At 33.0% G+C, this 25,843-nt stretch overlaps 1 protein-coding gene across 4 annotated transcripts in view; it reads left to right on the top strand.

Moving 5' to 3' along the window:
* LOC115888217 (glycoprotein-N-acetylgalactosamine 3-beta-galactosyltransferase 1-like) overlaps positions 1-25,843 on the top strand; it is a 90,389-nt gene that overhangs the window by 34,808 nt on the left and 29,738 nt on the right. For all 4 annotated transcript variants that reach the window (XM_030907853.1, XM_030907873.1, XM_030907862.1 and 1 more), the window contains exons 2-5: positions 865-977; positions 11,177-11,403; positions 21,089-21,227; positions 21,389-21,548. In XM_030907853.1, the coding sequence (XP_030763713.1) occupies positions 865-977; positions 11,177-11,403; positions 21,089-21,227; positions 21,389-21,548 (639 nt within the window). The remainder of the gene's footprint in view (positions 1-864; positions 978-11,176; positions 11,404-21,088; positions 21,228-21,388; positions 21,549-25,843) is intronic.

Raw genomic sequence — 25,843 nt, 5'->3', positions numbered from 1 at the left:
TGGTATCGTCTTCAGAAATTGACTCCAACGTGGATTTTATATCATTGGAAGACAAAGATAGTGATTGGCAAGCTTCATTTCGTGCAGACCAACGTGTTTTTGATAAATTTTTTAATGTTTTTGAATTTATTTTTTTATATTCGGGGTATTTATGTATTTATTAACTGGGATGCATGACACAATGCAGTAAAAAATAACCCAAGCGAATTATATATTTAAACAATAATAATAGTTAAATTAGTTTAATAACGCTATTGCCATATCATTGCCATGTATGTGCAACGTCATATGCTACGTCACTTTGGTGGGCGCTCTCCCTAAGATAAAAATAGAAATTCATATAGTATCGCACTCAAGCCAAGCTAGTAGTGGTGGCTAGTAGTGGCTCCTTCTAAAAATTATTACACAACTTACACAACTAATTAGACTTACTAACCTACATCGACAACTACTCAGCAGGAAACTCGATCTGCTGTCTGTACTCTTTCTTTTCTACGTTTCTACGTTCGTCTTTTTAGCGTAGAATGAAAGTTCAACCACCTAACTATTTTATAAAATTAAATTGAGGAAAATAAAGAGATCTAAAAAGAAACAATAGAAATTAGAGAACATTAAGATTAAAAAAATATAAAAAAAGAATTAAATTAACCTTAAAAGAAAGTAACAATTCAATTGCTTCAAAATGTACAGAAATCTATACCTAAAATAATAAAAAAGAGTAAACTTAAATATAATAAAAAGAAATAAAAATTGATTACTATAAAAATAAATTAAAAAACATGTTTCTGTTTATTTAATATTCCTTCCTATAAATTTAAAATTGTTTTAATATTATTAATAATTTTAATTTGTTTTCTCCATTAGATACGAAAGTTTCAAAGGCCTTCTGTCCAACCGTTTTTGCTGGGCGTGGTTATTGGAATGGTAGTTACTGCTCTGATCACTTTACCTAGCGGATATAATCTCTCATTATTTAGGTAAGGTATATTAGGATATTAAAGAGAATAAAAGATGTACAGGGTGGGTCAAATTCGACGCTTTTAAAGGGAAACACCCTTTACTATAGGAGATTGACGAAAACTAATATCGGTGTCTCCAAAAACGTTTCAATTCAAATTCAAAAATGTGCATTTTAACAGATCGCTGTAACTTTTTTGCTATGAAAAGTTTTGTATTTTTGTGAAAACATTTCCAAAGCACCTTTTTACGTAGAATTTAATGGTTTAAGTATATTTTTTTTTAAATTAATAATTTAAGAATTATCAACAGAAAAATTGATTTTTTATTTGGGACAACCTGTATATTTTAATTAGATAAAAAAAACTTAAAATTACCTTTTCAAAAATATAGCACACTTGATATTTTGTTTTGGTTAGGGTTACTAGTTACTAGTAGTTACTAGTTACCTACTTAATTACTAGTTATTATTAATTAATAGTTCCTAGTAGGCTTTGAATCCCTTATTGATGATCTGCCCCTAATGGAACTCGAAAACATATTTTTCCAGCAAGTTTTAGAATGCTGAAATTATCAGCAAATTTTTACAGCCAATTTCGAGAATAATTAACCATGATCCCAGCTGTTGGCCGTCGAGGCCGCCGAACTTAGTGCCTGTTATTCTTAGTGGATTTTTATATTTGCGGAAGAATAAAAGTTCTTATTTTTAAATTAGCTGTAGAATCTAGACAAGAATTAGAAGTACTTAGTGGTTATGTCAGGGTATCTTTTTCACCCTATACAAACAAAAGTATAGACATTTTTAGCATTAAAATATGTTGCACTAGTAGTAAATTTTAAGCGCTAAAAGCATTTGGAAGAAAATTATAATAAATAAAAAAAAATAAATGAAGCTGAATCGGAACTATGTTGATATGAAAAATGAATCCTATTTTAACATGAGGAATCTCCCCACGAGTAATGGCCCATGTTTTTTGAAAAACCTTCTATAAAAATTATCAAAGAAACTTCAGCTTTCAATATAAAGTAAAAAAAGCCTATGAGATTTATTACGTATGTATGTCCTGCTTTCTCATATGAGATCTTCTGATAATTTTCGTAATTATCTTTACCATCTTATTACAATGATAGTTAATAATGTGTGTTGTTAAAGGCTGTATTAAAGTTATTGTTAAATAAAAGAAAGATATTAATTTATATCAACTGAACTCTAGCAAATAAAAATATATTGATTTGATTATGTTTTCTGAATAAAAATGTTTTAAAAACCTGCCCAGTTTTACTTTTTTATTTGGTAAAGTTAAAAGTTTATGGAAATTAAATTTTCCTTAATTGTCACATAACGAATATGAACACGTAATTGTTAATTAAACGTGTAACGGTGACGATCGTACGGGTTTCAAAATATAATTAAGTTAACAGAGGAATTTCAAAACGAATTTCCCCTTTGTTCCTGTGATCGACAGTGAATAACAGTGCGCCAAATTAAAAATCGCGTTAAATTAAGTAACGCTTTGAATCGGGCGCGTATTTCAAAAGTGTATTAAAAATTACTGATAGGCCTCTAAACGAAAAATAAAAGAGCCTTTTTTAATTCGATCAAAAACCATACGATCGGAAAAAATCGGTGTCGCAGAGATGGATTGGAAATGAAGATCGCTGTCATTTTGTATGTAAAATTACATTCGATAATACAGGGTGGCGCCTCTCATACGCTGCGGAAGCTCCAATGAGAACCGTATCTAGTTTATATCGAAATGAAATTTTGGCAGAATATGTAGGTTAACTGAAAGCATTTTATAAAAATATATAAAATTATACGGGGTGTCTCCAAAAAAAGTTACACATCAAAGTTGTGTTTTTTCTAATGGAACACCCTATATATTAATTGATTTTCGGATTCTAGCAAAAAAATAAAGGTAAGTTTTATTAAAGAAGCATATACCTAAAATCTAAGAATTTTGACATATTTCACATTTTGTGGAAATGAAGAGTAAATTTTAAATTTCGATAACAGTTACCTACCTAAATTTTTGTTGACCTTGTATAGCCTGATATTTAATTACAGTAACCATTGTATGCTAAACCAAATTGAAATTTGACCCGAAAAGTTATACAGGGTCAGACAAAATTAATATGGAACATTTAGTCACTTTTAAAAGCAAATTACTCCTTTGTTTTTAATGAAACACCCAGTATATTTTTCTGGTGTTCAATGGGGAATTAATTAATACTTATTAATTATGTTCAAAATATTATTAAGGTTGCCTACCCCTCAGACAAAGATTTTCTCATATATTTTAATTTTTATGATTTTACGTCAATAAATCTTTATTATTTGAAAAAATCTAGGTGGCTGTGTGATATATCTTTTGTTAACTTAACAAAAATTAAAGATTGTAGAGTAAAATACTGAAGAGTAATAAAAAGATGTACGTTTAAAACATATTTTAATTATTACAGAATGAAAACTAGATATAGACCTACAATTATGCTACAAAAATTAGCTAGATGAAATCAAATGCTCAAAATGCTTCCTTTCCTTTTAACTGCATAAAATGATATGTATTTTCAAAAGGATCTTTTCATTTTAAAAGGCATATGAGTTCTATCTTGAAAAACAGCTACAATAATTTCTCTCATGTTGTAGACACTAGTTGGTCGAGTTTTGTAAACACTGTCTTTAACATATCCCCATAAAAAAAAACAAACTAGATAAAATCAGGAGCATTTAAGTGTTCTATTAATTGAACAACTAATAGAATCATATCAATTGTCTCTGATGTAGGATAAGTTTGCATTTTCGGCAAATTTCTAAGATTTTTTTTTATTTTAACTGACACAAAATGATAATTAGTTGTTAAAGTTGGACTAATTAGACAACTATGTTGAAGTAACGTCAGACCATATAACAGCCACCTAGATTTTATCAAATAATAAAGATCTACTCAGATCAAATCATGTAAATGAAAATATCTAGGAAAATCTTTGTTTGGGGGGTAGGCAACCTTAATAGTATTTTGAAGAGACATGAATTCTCCATTGAATATCGGAATAATATGTTGGGTGTTCCATTTAAAATAAGAGAGTACCATGCTTTTAAAGGTGACCAATGTTCAATATTAATTTTGTCTCACCCTGTATAACTTTTTGGATCAAGTTTTAATTTGATTTAAAATACAATAATTTAACTACATATTAGGCTATACCGGGTAAATTGCAATTTAGGTAGCTTTTATTGTAATTTAAAAATTGTTTTTATTTCTAGAAAACGTAAATATGTCAAAAACCTTACATTTTAGTCATGTCATATACTTCTCTAATAAAACTCACCTTTATTTTTCTCCCAGAATCCGAAAATCAATTAATATATAGGGTATTCCATTATAAAAAACACAACTTTGATATGTAACTTTTTTTGGAAAAACCCTGTAGAACTATATTTTTAAAAAGTGCTTTGAATTAACCTACATATGCTCACAAAATTTCATTTCAACACAAACTGTCGTTATCCTTGGAGCTTCCGCGGCGTATGAGAGGCGCTATCCTGTATACGGCGTAAATAAATGTACAGGGTAGGTCAAATTGCACGCTTTTGAAGGGAAACACCTTTTTCTGTAGCAGATAGACGAAAACTAATATCGGTGTCTGAAGCTCACTTTTTATCTGTTACCGTTTCGGAGTTACTGAAAGCATTACTGAATGAAAGTTACTGGAGTATTTGAAAATTTTGCATTTTTAACAAATCGCTGTGACTTTTTTGCTATGGAAAATTTTGTATTTTTATAAAAACATCTCCAAAACACCTTTTTACGCAGAATTTAATGGTTTAAGTATAATTTTTTTAAAATTAATAATTTAAGAGTTATCAAAAGAGAAACTAATTTTTTATTTGGGACACCCTGTTTATTTTTAACTAACTGAAAAGGGCTTAAAATTACCTTGCCAAAAATGTAGCACACTTGATATTTTGTTATAATCTCTTTGGACATATAGCATTTTTAAAAGTTTGCCACTTTTAACTAGTAGGCTTTGGACCCCTTATTGATGATCTGTCCCTAATGGAACTCGAAAACATATTTTTCCAGCAAGACGAGGCACCGCCTCAGAACACTGAAGTTATCAGCAAGTTTTTGCACCCAATTTCGAGAATAATTGAATAGCTAACCAAGATTCCAGCCGTTGGCCGTCGAGGCCGCCGGACTTAACGCCTATGTATTTTTATATTTACTGAAGATACTGAAGAATAAAGATTCTTATTTTTAAATTGCCCGTATAATCTAGACAAGACCTAGAAGTACTTAGCGGTTATGTGAGGGTATTTTTCATCCCAATTGAGTTAATGAATTTCGCGAGAAATGTTCAAAAACGGTCCCGTCTGTCAATAACAGAAGACGGTCGACATGTCAAACACCTGTAGTAAAATCTTGGTTTGCTATTTATTTTTATTGTTATTATATATAGCTTAAATGTGTTGATGTTGTTAAATATAGTTTAAATTGTTATAAAATTATGTATCTCTCATTGCAAATATTATTTTCGTTTTAATTACTGCTCACAGCTAGAATTTATTTTCATTACAGCTGGCGCCATTCAAAGTTATTAAGTAATAAGTTCTTAAAGTTATTAAGTATTAGTTTAGCAGTCGTACGAGACGGTTGTATTTTCGTTCGTGCGTTTTGTCTGCCGGTTATTGAACGTTTGTTTTGTTTTGATTTGACTTGTTTTTGATTTGTTTTTTGTTCCTGACCCGAAATCAACTCAAAGTTCACTGTTGAACCTTGTTGACTTGTGTTAGTTTATTACAATATTAATTGCTAAATTCTAATTTTCCGGCGTACTTGTTTCCGCTGTGGGTGAGTTTTAACTTGTTTATACTTCCGGATTTTATTCAGCTGTTCGACTTTTGTTAAGATTATTAATCATTTACATCATTATGGCTGAATTTAAGTGCGATTCTTGTCAAAAAAATCCAAAAAGACAGTTATCAAGTTCGCTGTAGTGGAGAGTGTCGAAGAAGTTTTTGTATGACCTGTACAGGACTGGATAAGGCAACAGCAAAGGTGCTATGCCAACAAAAGTACCAAAATATTAGATTTTTCTGTACTGTCTGCGATTCCCCTGCCATTAAAATATCTTCATGATAAAATTATTCAGCTTCAAAAATGCCAGATCCAACCAGAAATCATCGAAGGACTAGGATCCTGTTTAAAAAAAATAATGGCATTTTTCCGGTCATAACTGAAATATGTGACATGCTAAGTGACCACGAATCCAAGTGGAAAATTTTACTTAAAAAAATTGATGACATACACAGCCTTCATTCCAGGATATCAGATACCACACAAGAATCCTTATTTAAGTCAATCAATGAAATAAAGCAAGACACCTTCAATTTATCATCAATTTTAATGGACAACCATGATGTATGCTATATTTTGGAAAGGTAATTTTAAATTATTTTCAATTAATTAAAAATTATACAAAAATATGCAGGACATATAAAAAATCAAATTTTCTGTTACAACGATTTGTTAAAAATGCATATTTTTGAAAAATACCCCGTAACTCCGAAACGGTAACAGATATTGATGTGCAGTTTTCACCATCATGTCTTTGATAAAAATTGAGCTCCGGACACAGATATTAGTTTTCGTCTATATCCTATGGAAAAGGGTGTTCCCCTTTAAAAGCGTCCAATTTGGCCCATCCTGTACATACCTATTACCTACTCAGGCATTTGTTGATGTTAGTAATCTATGGACATTGCCGTTTTGTATTTTTTTCAAATACCAGCACTTCAGCATTGGTCATAATAAAAAAAAATATACGGTAAGATCGAAAAAAAAAACGGTGTCAAAGCCGGCTAGGGAATGGCAGTTGATGATAATTTTTGAGATGTCCATCTCTAGACGTCATTTACTAAAAATTGGCATAAAATGGCACCCTGTAGCTACGAAACAAAGCAGATGTTGATATGAAAAATAAATCTTATTTTTACGAATCTCCCCACGAAAGATGTTTTTTGAAACACCCTGTATAAGGATAAAAGAGTACGGAATTTTACACTATAGCTATTCGCCTTGGCATTAAAATGTGTGTGAGAGTACCAAATTTCAAGAATACCGGGTGCGTCTCAAAAGTGGCTCACCCCTATAACTTTTTTATTTTTTCAGATAAAACAACGAGATTTGGTATGTTAGTATATGAAATTTCGTTATTCAACAGTGTTGACCATATTTTATTATTTGATTATGCTTGACCTTGCTATTATAGTACTTTTTATTATTGTTTGATGATTTCATTGATTTAGTGTACTTTGAATGAACTGAATGATTTTTATTATGTGAGCTATAACTATTATTATTATTTCTAAAACTTGTTCTGCCTTCTAAGTAATCAAATTTATTACTAAAATTACCATTATAAGAGTTGTTGACTGACCACCTATTCCTGAAATCTAAATTGATTCGCCCTGGTTGTCTTTTATTTTGAATGTAATTGTCACAATAATAATTATTCCGGGAATATGCTGACATTTGAGACTCTAAAAATATCTCTTTTAAATTATTTAATTTGTGAACTATGCTTTTTAAACTTTCAAAATTCATATTTTCTGTAACTAAAAGATAATAATATTTATTATATGATTCATGTAGACCGTTTGTAAAATTGTCCTCTAAAAAAATCAAAATTTACTTCACTATCAATTTCGTATGCAATCGACAATAAATCATAATAGTAATATTTTATATCTTCATTTTCACCTTGTATACGGGTACGAAATTTAGATTTTAGTTTACGGAATGGATTTTCACCACCAAACTGCTTAATAAAATCGGTTTTTAAATCCGGCCAATTTATATTAAAATTATCCTTGTTGTTAACATATTTCTTAAACCAAACTAATGCAGCATCTTCCAGGTAACAATTTAAATATTTTATTTTAAAAGCGTGGCTCCAACCATTCTTATCGGTTATTCTGTCATATTTTTGAATGAAAGACACCGGACAGTCGAATCTAGGGTCAAAATTAGGTGGCTGTATAAACTCAGGCAGAACAGGTGTTTTATTAAAAAACATGAATATAGGTTTGCTAATGTTTAATTTATATTAAAATTCAATATAGAATTTTTAAGTAGAGTATAAATAATTATCGCCCACTACATATAACATGAAATAGAATACAAATTATTTTTCAAATCCAAACAAATAGGAATTTTGTCTATATAAGCACTGTTTAGATATTTTTATAACTCAATTGCAGTAAATAAAGTAGTAACTAAAACTTATATTTGAAAATAGAAGACAATTATGTATTTGTGCGTTTGATATTTCAAAAAAAATATTTAAATTTTAGTAATTATTCCAATAAACTAAAATAAATAAAAATGTTTGAATTAATAGATTTTTCATTTTATTGTTAAAAATAGAAAGATAAGTTTTTGATTTTAATATAATAATTGTCCATAATAATTGTTTATAAAAGCAGTAAATACTTGGCAAAATATTTAAAATATTTTAGGTTTTGTGTTGGAAATTTATTACGACTCAGCAAAAAAAAAATAGTTATTTTAGCAATTACGTAAAAAATATACGCATCGTATTGATAAAAAATACACAGAGAAAAGTTATGTATGAATGAATATTAAAAGGAATATTTCGTTCGACGATTAAAAATATCGAATCGTTATTAGAGGTTAAAATAGAAATAATTGTAATACGACATATTGCTTCAGTTAAAATACCTATATGATATGTAAGTGTATAAATATCAAAGTAAACGTTCAATTTACTGGCCAAAAGATAATATAAAACTTTAAAAAATACATTGATTGTTGCTAAAAAAATTAAAGGCTTTATTAATTTAACATTTTCATAAAAAAATAAACGCGTCTCGTTGGTATGCGAAATTGTTAAAAAAACCACTGCGCCACCTCCACATGAGTGGTGGTGTAAAAAAAATATTTAAAAGTACCAAGGGCGCCTCCACCACATATCGTGGTGTTGAAAAAAAAACTAGAGAAATTAATTAAAATTTGCATACAAAAAGAAGACTGTTTTAATTAAAAGAGAGACCGGCGCCTCCACCACATGTCGCGACCCCGTTTTAGAGGGTTGCGGCTAGGGACGTTTTAGGTATCGAAGATCATTAAAACAATCAATATATATAAAAACAAAATATAGATTTATTAAAGAATTAAATACATTAATTTAGGTAGGAGAAATGTCAAGTAGAATACCTTTTGACCAATAAAATATACTTAGAGAAAATATATAAAAAATATAAACTTACTTTACTGTCATTATGATACTTGGAGAACTCAACTCAACTGAACAGCATGACTTCTTCATTCGTTCTCCCCGAGAGCCCCCAAAACTCTCTTCTCATTTACTCTTTAATTATTCTCCATATTGATATTTACAACAATAAGAATCAAACAAAGTTCACCTTCCGATCTTAGTCTGACGTCAACTTGTTCTAGTTTAATTTTTATTATATTATGTTTATAAAAATATATTCTATTTAATATATTGGGTGATTTATTTCATTGATAAATCTAAAATTCTTGCTCTTGACAATATAATATAAAATAGATAGGAAACTCAATACATTTCGTTCGGACCGAGCGGTGGCGCCATCTCGTGGGTCTAGTAACGAAATAAAACATAAATTTAAAACGGGTAGTTTCTATTTTTTTCGATTTTTTGCATTTACTCGTATTCAAGTAAATTGATTCAAGAAAGAACCAATTTACTCGAATAAATGGATTTAAGTTAAAATGACAAAGGGGATATATTAAAAACACAAAAAAAAACTATAAGAAACCATCTTTATTGAACTGAATATAATAACAAAAACAATACAAAACATTACAATAATAAAATATATCTAGATCTATAAGAATTAGGGCAACCTACCCAAACTTTCTGTATGATTATTTTTAAATTTTACGTATGTTATGTTTATTTATGTTATGTTCTTAAAAATCAAAGAAGCGATTGCCATACATTACTAACATCTACAGATGCATGAGCAATACATTTATTTTTATTAGATTGAATTAAAAAAGCCTCTTTTATTTTTTCTTTTAGGCTATCGCTCCTTTCATTATAATTTTGGCGCTATTAAAATGTATTCTGTGCCCTGTGTCCCATGAATGCTGACAAATCTTAGATTTGTGAAAATCTCCCTTTCTTAAATAATCTTTATGTTCTTTAAATAAAAAAAATAAATAAAAATTCATAACTTTTCATGGGACACAGGGCATAGAATACATTTTAATAGCGCCAAAATTATAATGAAAGGAGCGATAGCCTAAAAGAAAAATAAGAGGCTTTTTTAATTCAATCTAATAAAAATAAATGTATTGCTCATGCATCTATAGATGTTAGTAATGTATGGCAATCGCTTCTTTGATTTTAATAACATAACATAAATAAACATAATATACGTAAAATTTAAAAATAATCATACAGAAAGTTTGCGCTGTTTGTTTTACCTTATTAAGTAATTGTTGTCAGGTAATAATTGTGTTAATTTTGAAGTTTAACTTGATATAATGCATAGACAAACAAATAAAAAGAGACTGGCAAATTAAATGACAAAGAGAGGGACAACGCTCCCGTAGCGCAACTCAGAACGCAAAATTTCGTTCTATTTATGTTGATCTGCGCATTGCGCCTATTGGGCCCACTATCTCATTCTAATTTAACAAGAGAGAAAGAAGCAGCCATATAAAACGTAATTTCTAAATAGAAATTAGAACAATCGCCTTTCGTTTTCGTCATCATGACAACAAAGATGACAACATCATGACCATTCGAAATGTTTGTTAATTTTTTTTTGCTGATTTACCTTTTTTTTGTCTATGATATAATGTCATGACTGTTTAACATAAAGTGTTCTCGAATAGTTGAATTTAAATATTTTAAATAGTTTTTTTCATTATTCTTTGTATTTTTTTGCTTCCGACGACGGAAAGAGATAAACTTTCCGAAACGTTAAGCATTTTTTTGTTCGTTAGGCAAATTTGTATAACTGTAAACCTAACTTCTGACAAGTAGTTTCCGTTTGGGATTAACGCAGAAATGTTTACAAAAAATAATTATTTTATTTTGTAGATTTTCTTGCAGTGACCCATAGAGGATTTTTTGGAGAAACAAATGTCAACTTTTTTAATAATTATTATTATCATTTCTTTTTTTTATATTTCAGATCTTACGCTTCTGAAAGAAAAATAACTTCAAGGATAGGTAACCACTCAAGCGATGACCATCATCATCGGATGACAAACATAAGTCTTTCCAGCCAGCTATACAACGAGGTAAAAGTGTTGTGTTGGATACTAACGGGTCCACAGAACCACGAGAAAAAAGCGAAGCATGTGAAAGCAACGTGGGGCCAGAGATGCAATACTTTAATTTTTATGAGTACAGAAGATGGTAAATACAACCACAGATAACACATAACCACAGATAACACATTATGTGTTATCTGTGATAGAACCTAAAATATTAATGAAAGTTTATATTGATTTTCAAACCTGCGAACTGTATTCCGGAAACTTTGGCAGCATATTTTGCACATAAAAATAAGCAAAAAAGTTCCTATAAATGTATATCTTAAAATACTTAGTTTCGTAGATACAGGGTGTAGAAATTTCATTTTTATTTCGATTTTTTCCAAATAATTTCTGAAGTAACGTCAATATTTGAATAAAAATTCGTGCCTGGGAGTTCTTTGGTATGAGAAATTTGATTTTGATGTCAATATGACTTCTATTTGAAAGGGGGGGGGGGGTACCTACATGTGTTTTAACTGTTTTGAAGAATAATAACTTTTCGTCCGTACCTGTATAAAACTGCTGAGTAAAAAAATATACATTTATGACGATTTCTACGTAAAAAAGATCTCTTGGTAAAAATCGCTACGAGTAATGGTTCTCGAGATATTTGGAATCATTCCTCAATTTTAGTGTCTAGGGTAGGAGCGTAGGCACTTAAGATGTTGACGTAAGTTTTGTCTGATATGGGGTCCCTTAAGGTCATAAGATGTTCGGAGACACCAATAGGTACTTCTGTTAATTTGGTGGCGATTTCGTTTTTGATTGCAATGCCTACGCCATGAATTGACCCTTCCAAAAGAAGGTGTAATGCTCCTCAGTGAGACTACCTTCATCCGCAAAGCGGGTTTCGCTAAGAGCGGCAACATCTATATTTAGTCGGTGGAGTTCCTGTGAGACCAGTGCTCTTCTTGGTTGATTGAAGTTTGTCCTGTCCAATAGAGTGCGGACCCATATAACACAACACAATCCTATAGATATCTTGAGGATATCCACCAAGGATATAGTAAATATCTTAGGGATATCCAAAAACCAGAGGAGGATATTTATGGGATATCCAGATGGGACAAAAAAAGTCATCTTCAAGACATTCCTAGGCAAGCCTTTTACGATTATTTGGGATATTTATAGGATAATACAAGGATGATGTTGGGAGCATTATAGAATATTTTTAGGACATTATATGAGGACTGTTATTTGACAATACTTACTTCATCCTTAGTTTATAGTAAAAACGTTCGCGATTTAGTTTTATTTAGCCACATTTTGATGTTATTCATTGGATATGTTTATTCACAGCTCTAAAATATATACCTACATATTATGTCAATGAATTTTGCGTCAAAATTTAGAAGTTTATTTGTATGAGTTAAAAGCTTTCAATTTATACTGTACCATCGAAAAAAAACGGCGTTCAATTGGCTTGAAAATTACGATCGATGACATTCCCCATATAATTTTACATACAAAATAACAGCAATCTTCATTTCCAAGCCACCTCTGACGCCGTTTTTTTCGATCGTATGGTATTATACCAGATTATACTACCCTTTATGGAGTCTAGCAGTTTATGTCTAGCAGCAACAGTTTGCATCAAAGTTAGCACACAGGATACAGGTATAATTTCTAACACCACACATTCCAGAAACTCACAATTTAAACACAAAAAAGTTTAACAGACATTGTTTTTTCATCATTTTTCCGCAGAAAAATTGATGATTAATTTAAAAAAATAACATTTTCCATATTTATTATTTCAGTTAAATAACTATCTACTCAACGTGCTTAGTTTTTTGTCAATAATGACATGAATTGACTATTTCCATTCGAAATATCTTGAGAACGGTTGCTCGTAGCGATTTTTACCAAGAGATATTTTTGGCGTAAAAAGTCACGGAAATGTATATTTTTTCACTCGGCAGTTTTATACACGTACGGACGAAAAGTTATTACTCTTCAAAACAGTTAAAACACATGTAGGTGGCGCCTCCTACTATTAGGAGTCATATTCAAAATCAAATTTCTCATGCTAAAAAACTCCCAGACACCAATTTTCATCAAAATATTGACGTTACTTCAAAACTTATTTGGAAAAAATCTAAATAAAAATGAAACTTCTACACCCGGTATCTACGAAACTAAGTAAAACGAACAAAATATTTTAGGACATACATTTATACGAACCTTTTTGCTTATTTTTGTCTACAGAATATGCCGCCGGAATACAATTCGGACCACCCTGTATATTTTGCATAAATCTTGCGCGGTGGACGAATTTTCAATCGAATTATCGAAATGCCTCAAAGCAATATGAGTACGGTATCATCAATGCGCGCTTTTAACGAAATGCACCGATGAAAAGCATCAAAAATAAATCGCATTGACGCTTAGTGAGTATGGGGCTTAATGGTAGATCAAAGCAGCAAGCAAAGCTTATTTTATGGAGAGAGACACAAAGTTGGTTATTCTCACTTAAATGAGTATATAAAATGAACGGTAAGAAAAAAAAAAACAACGATGTTCATTTTATAGAAATTTTTAACTAATCAATTTAATCTGTTGAAAATATCAAGTCCCAAACACATGCTAAAATGTAATTGGGTGTCCAAATTTATTAACTTTTAATATGTAACAGGTCACAGATAATCTTCTTCTTAAGGTGCCGTGCAGATTCCTGCGTAGGCGTTCATCTTTTTCTTCCTCATCAGATGGTTCTGTTAACTGCCGCAACTTGGAGTGCTTGGAAGTCCTGTATGCCTGTCCAATGACGAATATTTCTCAGCCAGGATAGCTTCCTTCGTCCTATCCCCCTTTTGCCCCCCTCTATTCAGACGCTGACGAGAATCAGACGCTGAAAGTGATAGCGTTCTCCACGCAGTATGTGTCCCAAATAGGCTATTTTCCTCTTCTCGATGATTTCGAAGAGTTCACGTTGTTCCAGACCAGCTCTTCTGAGAATGTCCTCATTCCTCACACGGTCGACCCAGGGCACTCTTAGCATTCGTCGTAGGGTCCACATTTCGAAGGCTTCAATTCGGTTTATTGTTGCTACCTTCAGTGTCCATGTTTCCACACCATATAACAAAACGGACCAGACATAGCACTTCACCATTCTGTATCTAAGGCCGAAGTTCAAATTCCTATCTGTGAGAAATCTTCGCAGTCTCAGAAAAGTCGATCTTGCTTGTTCGATTCTGCATTTGATCTCCTGATCCGGATCCCACGTTTCGTTAACCATGCATCCCAAATATTTCCCAGTCTTTGGCTTGATTGTTAACCTTATTTAGAAGGATTTGGAGATCATTTGCATTGTCTGCCAATATCACTGTGTCATCCGCATATCGGATATTATTAATTAGAATGCCATTTATTTTCAAACCAATGGGACTATCGGAGATTGACTCAGTGAATGCTCTTTCCACATGTAAATTGAACAACATTGAAGACAGAATACACCCTTGCCTTACCCCCTTTTTTATTTCAAAATCTTCTGTTACTCCCACGCTATGTATACGAATTTCAGCTTTTTGATTCCAATACAAATTACTGATGAGCCTTATATCTTTTCCATCAAGTCCCAAGTTTCTGAGGTATGATACAAGGAGGTTATGTTTAACATTATCGAACGTCTTTTCATAGTCTATAAAGCACATGAAGACATCTTTTCTCTGATCTTGGCAATTCTGTACTAAAGTTTGAAGACTGAATATGGCTTCTCTAGTACCAAAGCCGTTCTTAAATCCAAATTGACTTTCTCCACTTACTTCCTCACATATTTTGTAGAGTCTTGTATGCAGTACCCGTAAAAAGAGCTTAAGAAAGTGGCTCATTAGACTAATAAGACGATACTCTTTACATGAAGTTGCGTTACTTGACTTGGGCAGCGTGATAAACGTAGAACGAAGCCAGTCTTCAGGGATGTAACCGGTGTCATAGATGTTATTGAAAAGCTGTACTATAGTTTTTAAGTTTTGTTCATTAATTAAGTGGAACGTTTCCGAATACATATCATCAGGCCCTGGAGTTTTGTCGTTTTTCATTAATCTAATCGTATGAATAATTTCACTTTCCAATATGCTTGGTCCTGATGGCATGGGAATCTCAGTTGCAGGGTTTTCTGATCTTTCGTCGTTGAAAAGATTAATGGTATAATTTCTCCAAGTTTGCAATAGTTCTTCTGTTTCCGTTCTAATTTTATTTTCGTCAGTTTTAATTAGGGTTATTGATTTATTATAGTGTAACCCAGCTATCTCTTTCACTTTCTTGTGAAGATGGAAACTGTCTCCAAGATGACTGAGATTTTCGGCCTCTATACATCTCTCCTTCAACCATGTCTCTTTTGCCGTTCTTATTTTATTACGAATTTTTCTTTACATAGATTTATATTCGTTGTGATTATTCTGGATTTTAAATTGTCTTCGTTGTTCCATCATTTTTAAAATATCTTCACTCATCCACTCGTTTTTCGCTGTTGTTCGATTAGCCGTGAGGAGGTTTTCATTTGTGTTCTTAAAAGCTTGCTTAATGCCCAGCCAATGTTTCTCAATGTCATTTGTACTGACAATACTTTCCAATTCTCTATTTATATGGTTTTCATACATTGATCTTGTCTGCTGGTCTCTGAGAAGTTTTGGATCCAAGTTCTTTCTCAAGCTTTTTCGTTTAGGTTTGGCAAAACGCAATAGGATGTTGGCACGTAATGGATTATGGTCCGATTCAATATCGGCACCTGGCATTGTAGTTACTTTTGTGATCAGGTTTTTAAATCTATTATTAATTAGTATATAATCTATTTGATTACGAACAATACGGTAATCATTGTCTTGTGGAGACTTACAGGTATAAAGTCGTCTAGATGGGAGTTTGTACCATGTATTTGTGATTGTAAGATTATTTTCTTCACAGTATTGTATCAATTTCTCACCTCTGTCATTCCTTTCACCTAAACCATAATTTCCGACCACAGATCCCAACCTGCCTTTACCGACTTTTGCATTAAAATCTCCCAAAACCAAGTTTATTTCATTACTTTTTGTGAGTCTTAGCACCTGATCAAGTTGTCTGTAAAAGTCTTCAATCTCGTCCTCTGCCTTTTCTGCTGTTGGAGCATAGACCTGGATGATATTGATATTAATAGGCCTGCCCAGTAACTGAATTAGAATTACCCTTTCTGAGAGAGGAATAAAGTTATTCACTGACTTTTGTAAATTCTCATCCATTAAAATACCAACCCCTCGCTGATGATTTTGATCAATACTGTCATTGCCGGAATAGTAAAAGAGGATATTTACCTCCATCCTGTTCATTTCCTGTATTAAATTGTCAAATTTTCCAGCTGCAAACAATGTTTTCACATTCCAAGTCGCAATTTTTGTTATCTTATCTAGTTGGAACCGGGGGATTCTTCGCACCTCTTGACCACTTAAGGTCTGCCCGGGACTAGAGGCCATTTGTTTTTGAGCTTTCAACATAATAAGAAATACTAGGATGATAATCCTAAGGATATCTATGAAGATCTTTAATGCGGTGGTTTCCCGTTGCCCTCCGCATTTCTCTGCCGTTGACCACCTGCTGGTTCTTTCGCCTTTGGGGATGATTTCTCATCCCGAGGACAAGGAAGTGCCCTCACTCTTGTTAGTTCTTCCACCCGAAGCTGTTGACTTACAAGAGGGAACTGCTTATACCGGCAGTCATTCGGTCGACAGAGCCTGGTTAGTTTTCTAGCAGGGTGCACCTCGTGCAGGTGAGGTTGTCGGTTGGGTTAACATAGGTAGGTATATGTTATCAGCCCTATCACCCCTCACAGATAATACAGGGTATCAAAAAAATAGTGTATCTAATTTTGACGGATAAAGCTTGATTTTCATGCATCCGTTGTACGTTGATACGATTGTCCGACTGAGCTCTGATTGGCCGTAGTGTTTTCGCGCCACTTTTCATCCGTAAATATTTTACTTCAGCCCGTCAACGGACCCGTTCATACGATAACGGACGTTTTGGCACTTTATTGACAAATTTAATCTAACCTTAATAAAAATATAAGTAAAATAGCAAAATCGTTATGGAAACGTAAATATAAAATGACACCAACGTATAAAAACTGCGTTATTTTCTAACCAATCAAAGTCTTTAAATTCTACCAATAAAATTAATATCGTATCAACGTATCGTCGGACAACGGATGCATGAAAATCAAGCTTAATTCTATAGATAAAAATAAAAAAAAGTTGCTATGAACATATTCCCAAAAATTCTTCCTGAAGCAGTTACAGCCCTCGAAAGGTTAAATAAAACTAATTTATTTTATTTATTTTTAAGAACATTGGTAAATCGTTTTTCTTGAAATTTGGTACTCTTAAACACATTTTAAAGTCAGTGGCGATAGTGTAAAATTTCGTAACAGCCCTGTAAGAGTCCTTTCCATTAGGGTAGAGAGTAGTACTGGTGGTACCTCTTTTATCCTTAAGGTGGATATTCACTTGCAACAAAACACTCCGAACGAACCAAACGCGCCGCGCGCGCTGTAACAAATTTGTGTAGGTACTGACTTGCGCTGAACCGAACCGAACGCGCCAAACATTTTCCGAAGCTTTTCGGTAAACGGGATTTGCTCAAAAGAATTTGTTCGTAGGCCGGCAGGAGCAGATACAGAAATTTATTTTAGTGGGGGCCCGGAATTTATTTTAGGGGGGGGCCAAATAAAAAGTAATGTAGAATATGCTTTTTAGAGCGCCATTTTTAACTCAAAAGCCTAATATTTAGCCCTATTTATAGATTTTAGGGAGGCCTTAGCCCCATGGACCCCCCCTCTGTATCCGCCACTGTTGGCCGGTGTTTAGTGGATACGGCAGTTTTGAACGTTCGTTGTGTTTGTGGTGCGTTTAAACTGTACCTAGCTATGGAGTGTAACAGAGAAAAGTGTTTAGAGTTAATTGATGAGTTTGAGAAGCAGCCTATTTTATGGGACCCGACAACTGGGGCATATTATAACAAAGTAAAGAAGCATGATGCTTGGGTGGCAATTGCTAATAATATAGGGTGCACCGCAACTAGGACCTACTAAGTATATTAGATTCTCAAAATCTTCTGCAGCCATCCTTGTAAAATTTTTCATATGCATATAATCTAGGTCACTAAGTAAGGCCATATTTTGACGGCGCAAAAAGAGGCGTCTTGCCCACATTTTTCGTTCTTTCCTTTTTTTTTCTCTTTTTTGTTACCCGCTAATGCCTCTATAATTAAAAAAGTACCAGCTGCTATGATAAATCATATGCATCCATGTCGACAAGCACACTAACACTGATTACTGGTGGGAACGCAGCGAACACCGCAAACAGGCGGAACGCTCCGCGCAAAATGTTTTGTTGCAGGTCGTTCAGAGCGCGCCCGGAAAATGTTTTGTTGCAGATTGCGCAGCGCAGCGTTTGGTTCGTTCGGAGTGTTTTGTTGCAAGTGAATACCCACCTTTACAGATACAGGAATTTCAACAAATTAAAATTAAAACTAGGACATTTTATGTAAAAAAGGTGCTCTTCGTTTAGTTCGAAACGGTGAACGGTCTTCAAGACATTTGCGTTTAAAGGTTCCAATACATCGATTTTAGTATTAGCGAAATCAGAAGATTAATTTATTTAAAATTTCTTTACATTTTATCATTTCACTAATACTAAAATCTATGCATCGTAATATTTAAACGCAAATATCTTGAAAGCCGTTCACCGTTTCGAACTAAATAAATAGCACCTTTTTTACGTAAAAAAGGTCTAGATTTTTATATCACTTGTTGTAAGATTATTAAGATTTTTATGTCACTTAATCATTTACTGTTTCTTTAAGGATAAAAAACCAGTAGTACCCTCGACTCTAATAGAAAGTACCCTTTTAGGGTTTTTAGAGCATAGAGAAAGTACCTTTTTAGGGAAGCATTTTAGAGCATCTATTTATTGGAACTTTTTGTTTTATTTTTATCTGTAGAATTACCCATCAAAGTTAGATACACTATTTTTTGACATCTTGTATAGATAATGCCCCCTTTGAATCTTGCGAAGTTGTAAACGATCTTGGTGTTCACATATTATACCTTCATATTAAGGAAATATGTTAATCAGCAATCAAAACCTTAAGATTTACCTGTCGAACTACTAAGAATTCTAAATCAAAATATGTCTTGTCTCACTACTGTGTATAATTCCCTGGTCTCTCTTCAGTCCTGACCCCCATAAGGGAGTGTAGTGGTCAGCGTAACATCATGGGTGATTTTTCTCCATGCGCTTCTGTCTTTTGTCATCTCGGTAACATTGTGCATTGGCTTGCTACAGCTAGTCGTGATCTGGTCTATCCATCGAGTCGGAGAGCGGCCACGTGGTCTACGTCCCTCCACCTTGCCTTGAATTATGAGTTTTTCCATATTGTCCGGACTTTTCCCCATTATATGACCAAAATATTTTAGTTGTTTTAGTCGGATCTTACAGGAAAGTCTGTGTGTTGGTAATATTAAGTTCATTTATAATGGAAACGTTTTACGGCGTTCGGTCCATGGGATACGGAGCATACGTCTATAACAGTACATCTCGGTAGCATCGATCTTCTTACGTTCCGCCTGCCTGAGAGTCCACGATTCGCAGCCATACGTCTATACTGGGAGTACCAAACAGTTGACTAGCCGGTTTTTGATGGCTCTTGAAATCTGGCGGTCTTTCCAGATCTTGGTCAGTCTCCCAACAGCTACCTTTGCCATGTTGCACCTACGCTTCACCTCTTCTTCCGATGTGCCTGTATTTGTCAATAGTGATCCCTGGTATACATATGACTTAATGACTTCAAAGCGCTCGATATGACTTATATTTGGATGGTTGTTATGTTGCCTATCAGCTATCATGATTTTGTTTTTTTGTGTATTTAGTTCCAGACCGCTCCGATTGCTTTCGTTTTCTACTCTACTAACTAAATTGATTAGCTCTTCTTGACTGCTAGCGAGTAGTGCTGTATCATCTGCAAAGCGTAGATTATTTATTTTTTGGCCATTAATTGAAATGCCTCCTTCCCATCTTTCTAACGACCTTCTCATGATATGTTCACCGTATATGTTAAATAGTTGAGGAGACAATATACACCCCTGTCCGACTCCTTATTCAAGGGAAAATTCCTTTGAAGCTGAATCCAGTATTCTAACTGATCCTGTAGTGTGCTGATACAACTGGATGTATAAGTGAAATGAAGTGTTGCTGTACCCCCACTTCCTTTAAGATTTCCCACAGGTGATGCCATCTGACTTTATCGAAAGCTTTTTTACAGTCTACGAAACAAATATAAAGAGAGATGTTGAATTCCCTTGCTTTCTCTATGATTTGGCGCATATTCAGAAGATGTTCCCGAGTACCTCTGCCCTTGGTGAAACCTGCTTGTTTTGCTGGAATTTCTCTTTCTAGAAAAACTTTCAGTTTTTCATTTATAATTTGCAATATTACTTTACTGGCCTGTGTCAATTCCCTGGTACGATCGCGATTAGAATGCGCATCAGTAATATGGTCACCGATATACGAAATTCAAATTCAACGTCTGGAACATATTCAACGCAGATTTTTCAAATTGCTCTCCTTTAGGACTATTAGCATCTATCCACATCGGGGTGTAGATCAGCAGTTGCTGCTTGACAGGTAGAACTCCTCATCACTCAGAGAGCTGCCACTTCACTCCTCATTATTATTATACATATAAATTCCGCATGGTCTATTAGGTTCAAACAAACGTCATTTTCTGATTATGCAAATTTGATGATTTTACAGATCCATCCCTGCCAGCTGTAGCTTTGCCCGTAATCGAAGATAGAAATAATCTATGGGGAAAAACTAAAGCAGCGTTTCAGTATGTTTACGATCATCACTACAACGATGCCGACTGGTTCTTCAAAGCTGACGATGATACGTAAGTTAACAATAGTTAAACAAGATATTCATATACATAGAACCTATATTCATTATCCGATATCATAAATTCGTGCACATAGATTAATAAAATAATAAGTAGCGTAGAGGTGCAGCTCTTATCAATTAGAAGGAAAATTCTTGAAAACTGATCAATTTTAGGTATGCTGTGATGGAAAATCTGAGATACCTGTTACGTGACTACGAACCAACAGATCCCATATATTTCGGATTTAGATTCAAGCCTTATGTCAAACAAGGATACATGAGCGGCGGAGGAGGTTATGTTCTGAGCAAAGAAAGCGTCAAAAGGTTTGTTACGGTAAGTAGCAATATACAGTTTTCGTAGAGCGTTACCATCAATGACTAAAGAATTCAAGGACAAATAACACCCGAGTGCAAATTGTTACCATGACACCAAACAGTGCCGTGGCCATATTTTTTTCTCAACTTAGCTGGTTGAAGGATATTTATATTTTTGATAAAAATGTTTTGACTACGGCTATGGTGTAGGCGGTGGCATCATACTAATTAATTACGAAAAAAACGTATTAAAATGTTAACAAAAGGTACAAAACTAGTATCGACGTATAGCACACATCAAGTACATATAATATCAGAAAAATAATTATCGAATTCAATAAGAAAACTAAGAAAACGCTAAAAAGGTGGAGCGGACTGTTTATTTACCTAAAAATACCCTTCTTATCGCTGCGGCTTTTACACTTGAAGGCTGAACAACTAATCGCCATTGTAATAAAGTTTATACAAAGTTTACTATACACAAACTATTAAAAATCGTTAAAATTGTCGCTGATGACCAGCTGATGACTCATCATTCGCCGCCATCAAAGAAATGGCGTCTAATGTCACAAATTCTGCTGCAGACTGAATACGGGCGTTACATGTCCTTATATTCTTTAGTCATTGGTTACCATAGTAAAAAGAATGCCTGATTGCTAAAAGGTTACGTCATCAAAAATAGACAATGTAGGAAACCCTTTTTATAAGCGATACCAATTAAACTTTTAGATACGTAATGGATTTTTAAATTAATTGTTGCCAACCATGGATATATTCGGCGCCGCGCGCCGGGCTGACTAACGGCGATTTAAATTACCCATTAGGGATTCAGGTGGTAGTTTTCATGGTACAAAGAATACAAGGTATGATCGATAGCGGCTCCAATTTCGTTCAGTTCGCGCATACCACTTGTGACGTCACTAAAGAATAAATAAAAAATAAAGAAAGTTGACAAGAGATCTGCATTTTTTGTATTTTTTAGGGTTGGGTTATGGTTAAGAATTGTTTATTTTTTCTGACTTTTTTGTTCGTTTAATTTAATAATTACTAAAACCAGCAGTTCCAAAAATATATTTAAAAATAAAAGACTATCTATAACTATATAAAAAATATTAACTATCTATTAACAGGGATTATGGCACAGAATACGATAATAGCACAGAATATCTAGCTACGCAACAGAAAAATACTCGAAATGAAAGAGCTAAAATTGCACAAATAAAATACTAGATGGCGCGACAATATCATAATCAGAATATGATCAGAATATAATTGGAAATGTTCAACTTTCGGTTTTGGATCGATGTAGATCGACGGCACGTCGACGGCCTTGAAGCTCGGCATAATATGCACAGTTGCCACATTCAAACAGACTTTAATTGGCATCCCATTCTTTTTCTGGTGTATAATAATTTCTTTCTATTCTTCGTTTCTTGTCAGATACACTTATATTAATTATTCGTTTGGCTTTTAAAATTAGAATAAATTAATAAAAATAAAAAAATAAATTAGAAAACATGCTCTCAAAATACATTTTTAATATACCTTTAAAATTAATAATATACAGGGCGATTGATGTGATATTTATTAATGCTGAAACGTTAGTAATGAAATATACGTTTAATAATAATGGAAATGATTTATTAAAATGCAGTACAAAAAAAGTTAATTATTGACTAAAAAAATACTATAATAACAAATGTTTTCTGTTTGCCATGTTATTTATATAGCTCTAGGTAGATTTTAAAAAGTGACACAGGTACAATTAATAATATATTAGTTCGGCATAAAAGTTGCTGTCACGACATCGTACAATAAATTAAAATTCGTAAAATAAATTAAAATGATTAATTAATCAAATCTTTATAAAGAAACGCAAGTATATCAAATTTGGGCCCAATCGAACGCCAGGAAATGGTATCGTAATATACTACATTATGGTACCCCTTGATATGCTTCATGGTACCATAATATTGCAATGTCATCAAAAATACGCAAGTATAGTCAAATATGAGCCCAATCGAACGTCAGGAAGTGGTATCGTAATATGGTACTATATTAAGGTACCACTTTATATGCATCATAGTACCATCATATTAAAATGTCACTGAAGATACTTACTATACCAGGTATAAGTCCAATCGCACGCCAGGAAATGGTATCGTATATGGTACTATTATGGTACCTCTTGATATGCTTCATGGTACCATAATATTACAATGTCACTGAAGATACGTAATATAAATATACCAAGTTTAAGCCAAATCGAACGCCATGTATCGTAATATGGTACTATATTACGGTATCACTTGATATGCTTCATGGTACCATAATATTGCAATGTCATGAAAAATACGCAAGTATATATCAAATGCCGTATGATACCGAAAAAAACGGAGTCCAGTTGGCTGGGAAAAGACGATCGATGACATTTCCCATATAAATTTACACATAAAATGACAGCGATTTTCATTTCATAGCCATCGCTAACGCCGTTTTTTTCCCGATCATACGGTATGAACACAATCGAACGTCAGTAAGAGGTGTCATAATAGTAGAACAATACTTATTATATTGTCGCCGAATTACAATCAAAATTTAGGATTCAGTTAGAATCAAACGTCAGGAAGTGATTTTAATTCAGCTCGTAAGATTTAACTCCAACTAACAGGGCAAGTTAAATACTTAAACGTTTGAAAAAAGAGCTTTAATCTATTTTAATATGTTTAAATGATGTAGCAAATTTGAACGTAGGTTTTATCAGGAGGTATTACAATATAAATTACACAATGGCAACACTGCATAAAATTCTTTTAAATTTCGTTTGTAGAAAACTGTTTTCTTTTAAATTTATCGCCCTCTGTTATGTAGTAGTGAAACTACCGCATCAAAATATCTGATTTGGAGACAGGCTTTAAAAGCCTGTCTCCTTTTGAGACCTACGATTTTTTACATATAACGAGGCTTCTGTTCCGTAGCTAGATATTCTGTGATAATAGGTAAGAATACTAAATTTATTTCGATATTCGGTATAAAATTGTTTATTAGGTTTTTAGTTTGCGATGTTTATGGGGACAGAGATGAGGATATCTATAGAAAAGTAACCACAAGAGGAATTGTTACATCATTTAAAAAATGTTGGTAAGTTGATTGTTTCCCATCGAAAAATAGAAAATGCCAATGCAAATGAATGTATTGTAATTGTAATAGAAGTAATTCCAAGGGTGAAATTTATTATAATTAGTGGAAGTAATTCCAAGGGTGAAGTTTATTATAATTAGTAACCTGTGCTTTTTTTATATGTAGATGTTTCAGGTTTTGAGAATAAATCGGTTGAACGCAACCCAAAATGTAGAGGAAGTACTTGCATACCCAGAATATGCCCATCAAGGATTATTGCTCAAATTTCCTTTAATGGTAGGAAATTATTCAATACAAATTAACTTTTTAAGTGACTGAAATATTAAATAGTTTACAATATGGTATATCACTGTAAAAATATATTACTTTTAGGTACAATTAGGACCCGATACATTTCAAAAAGTAGAATATTCTTTTATATTAAATGAGGTATTGTACCAACAATCAATTTATATTAATACCGGAGATTAAAAAATAACAGAATAAATAGTTCTTTTTTTTATACTAAAAAAATTAACTATAGAATATAACAGTATTTAAAAAATTTAATAAAAAGTTATGACCCGGCCGAGATTCGAATGATTCGAACACCGGTCTCTCGCTCCCTATCCTGACTCTTCACCCACTGCTCCAAAGTAACTTGCTTAGCGATAGTTCAATGACGTTTCAATAAACAAAAAAACAGGTTCATTAAAATATCTCGGCGATTTGAATTGGCGCGCGGAGCGTGCTGACCAATAGCGCCTGTTATCACCTGTGACGTAGCGACCAACCTGCGCAATATCATACCTTGTTTTCTTTGTACCATGGTTGTGTTGTAAAAAATGTCAAGTTGCCACATTTATTTATTTATTTCCTGACATTGTCATTCGTTTTGACACTTTAGTTTAGTTTTGTATTTCAGGTTTTTGGTATAAATAAATAGTATTGTGATATTTTAAGCTTAAAAATATTTACTAGCAGATCTTGCATCGAACATTGTTCTTTTTAGAACCTCTTTTAGTGCGAAGTGTACAAGATAGCTTAGTTGGTTTGGTTTGGTTATAAACAACTTATCGCAACCTTATTAAAATATTTTCAACGGAAAAGCCGTAGTAATGGACCTTTACAGTACGTCTGCTGGATCTGTGTCTATGAAAGGAATGCGGACAAAAAATATTTAAATAAACAGCA

The sequence above is a fragment of the Sitophilus oryzae genome, unplaced genomic scaffold, assembly GCF_002938485.1.
Source record: "Sitophilus oryzae breed Bouriz unplaced genomic scaffold, Soryzae_2.0 scaffold_1167_pilon_pilon, whole genome shotgun sequence".
Taxonomy (NCBI): domain Eukaryota; kingdom Metazoa; phylum Arthropoda; class Insecta; order Coleoptera; family Curculionidae; genus Sitophilus; species Sitophilus oryzae.
The sequence above is the reverse complement of the archived record's forward strand: the minus strand, read 5'-3'. Positions and strand labels throughout refer to the sequence as shown.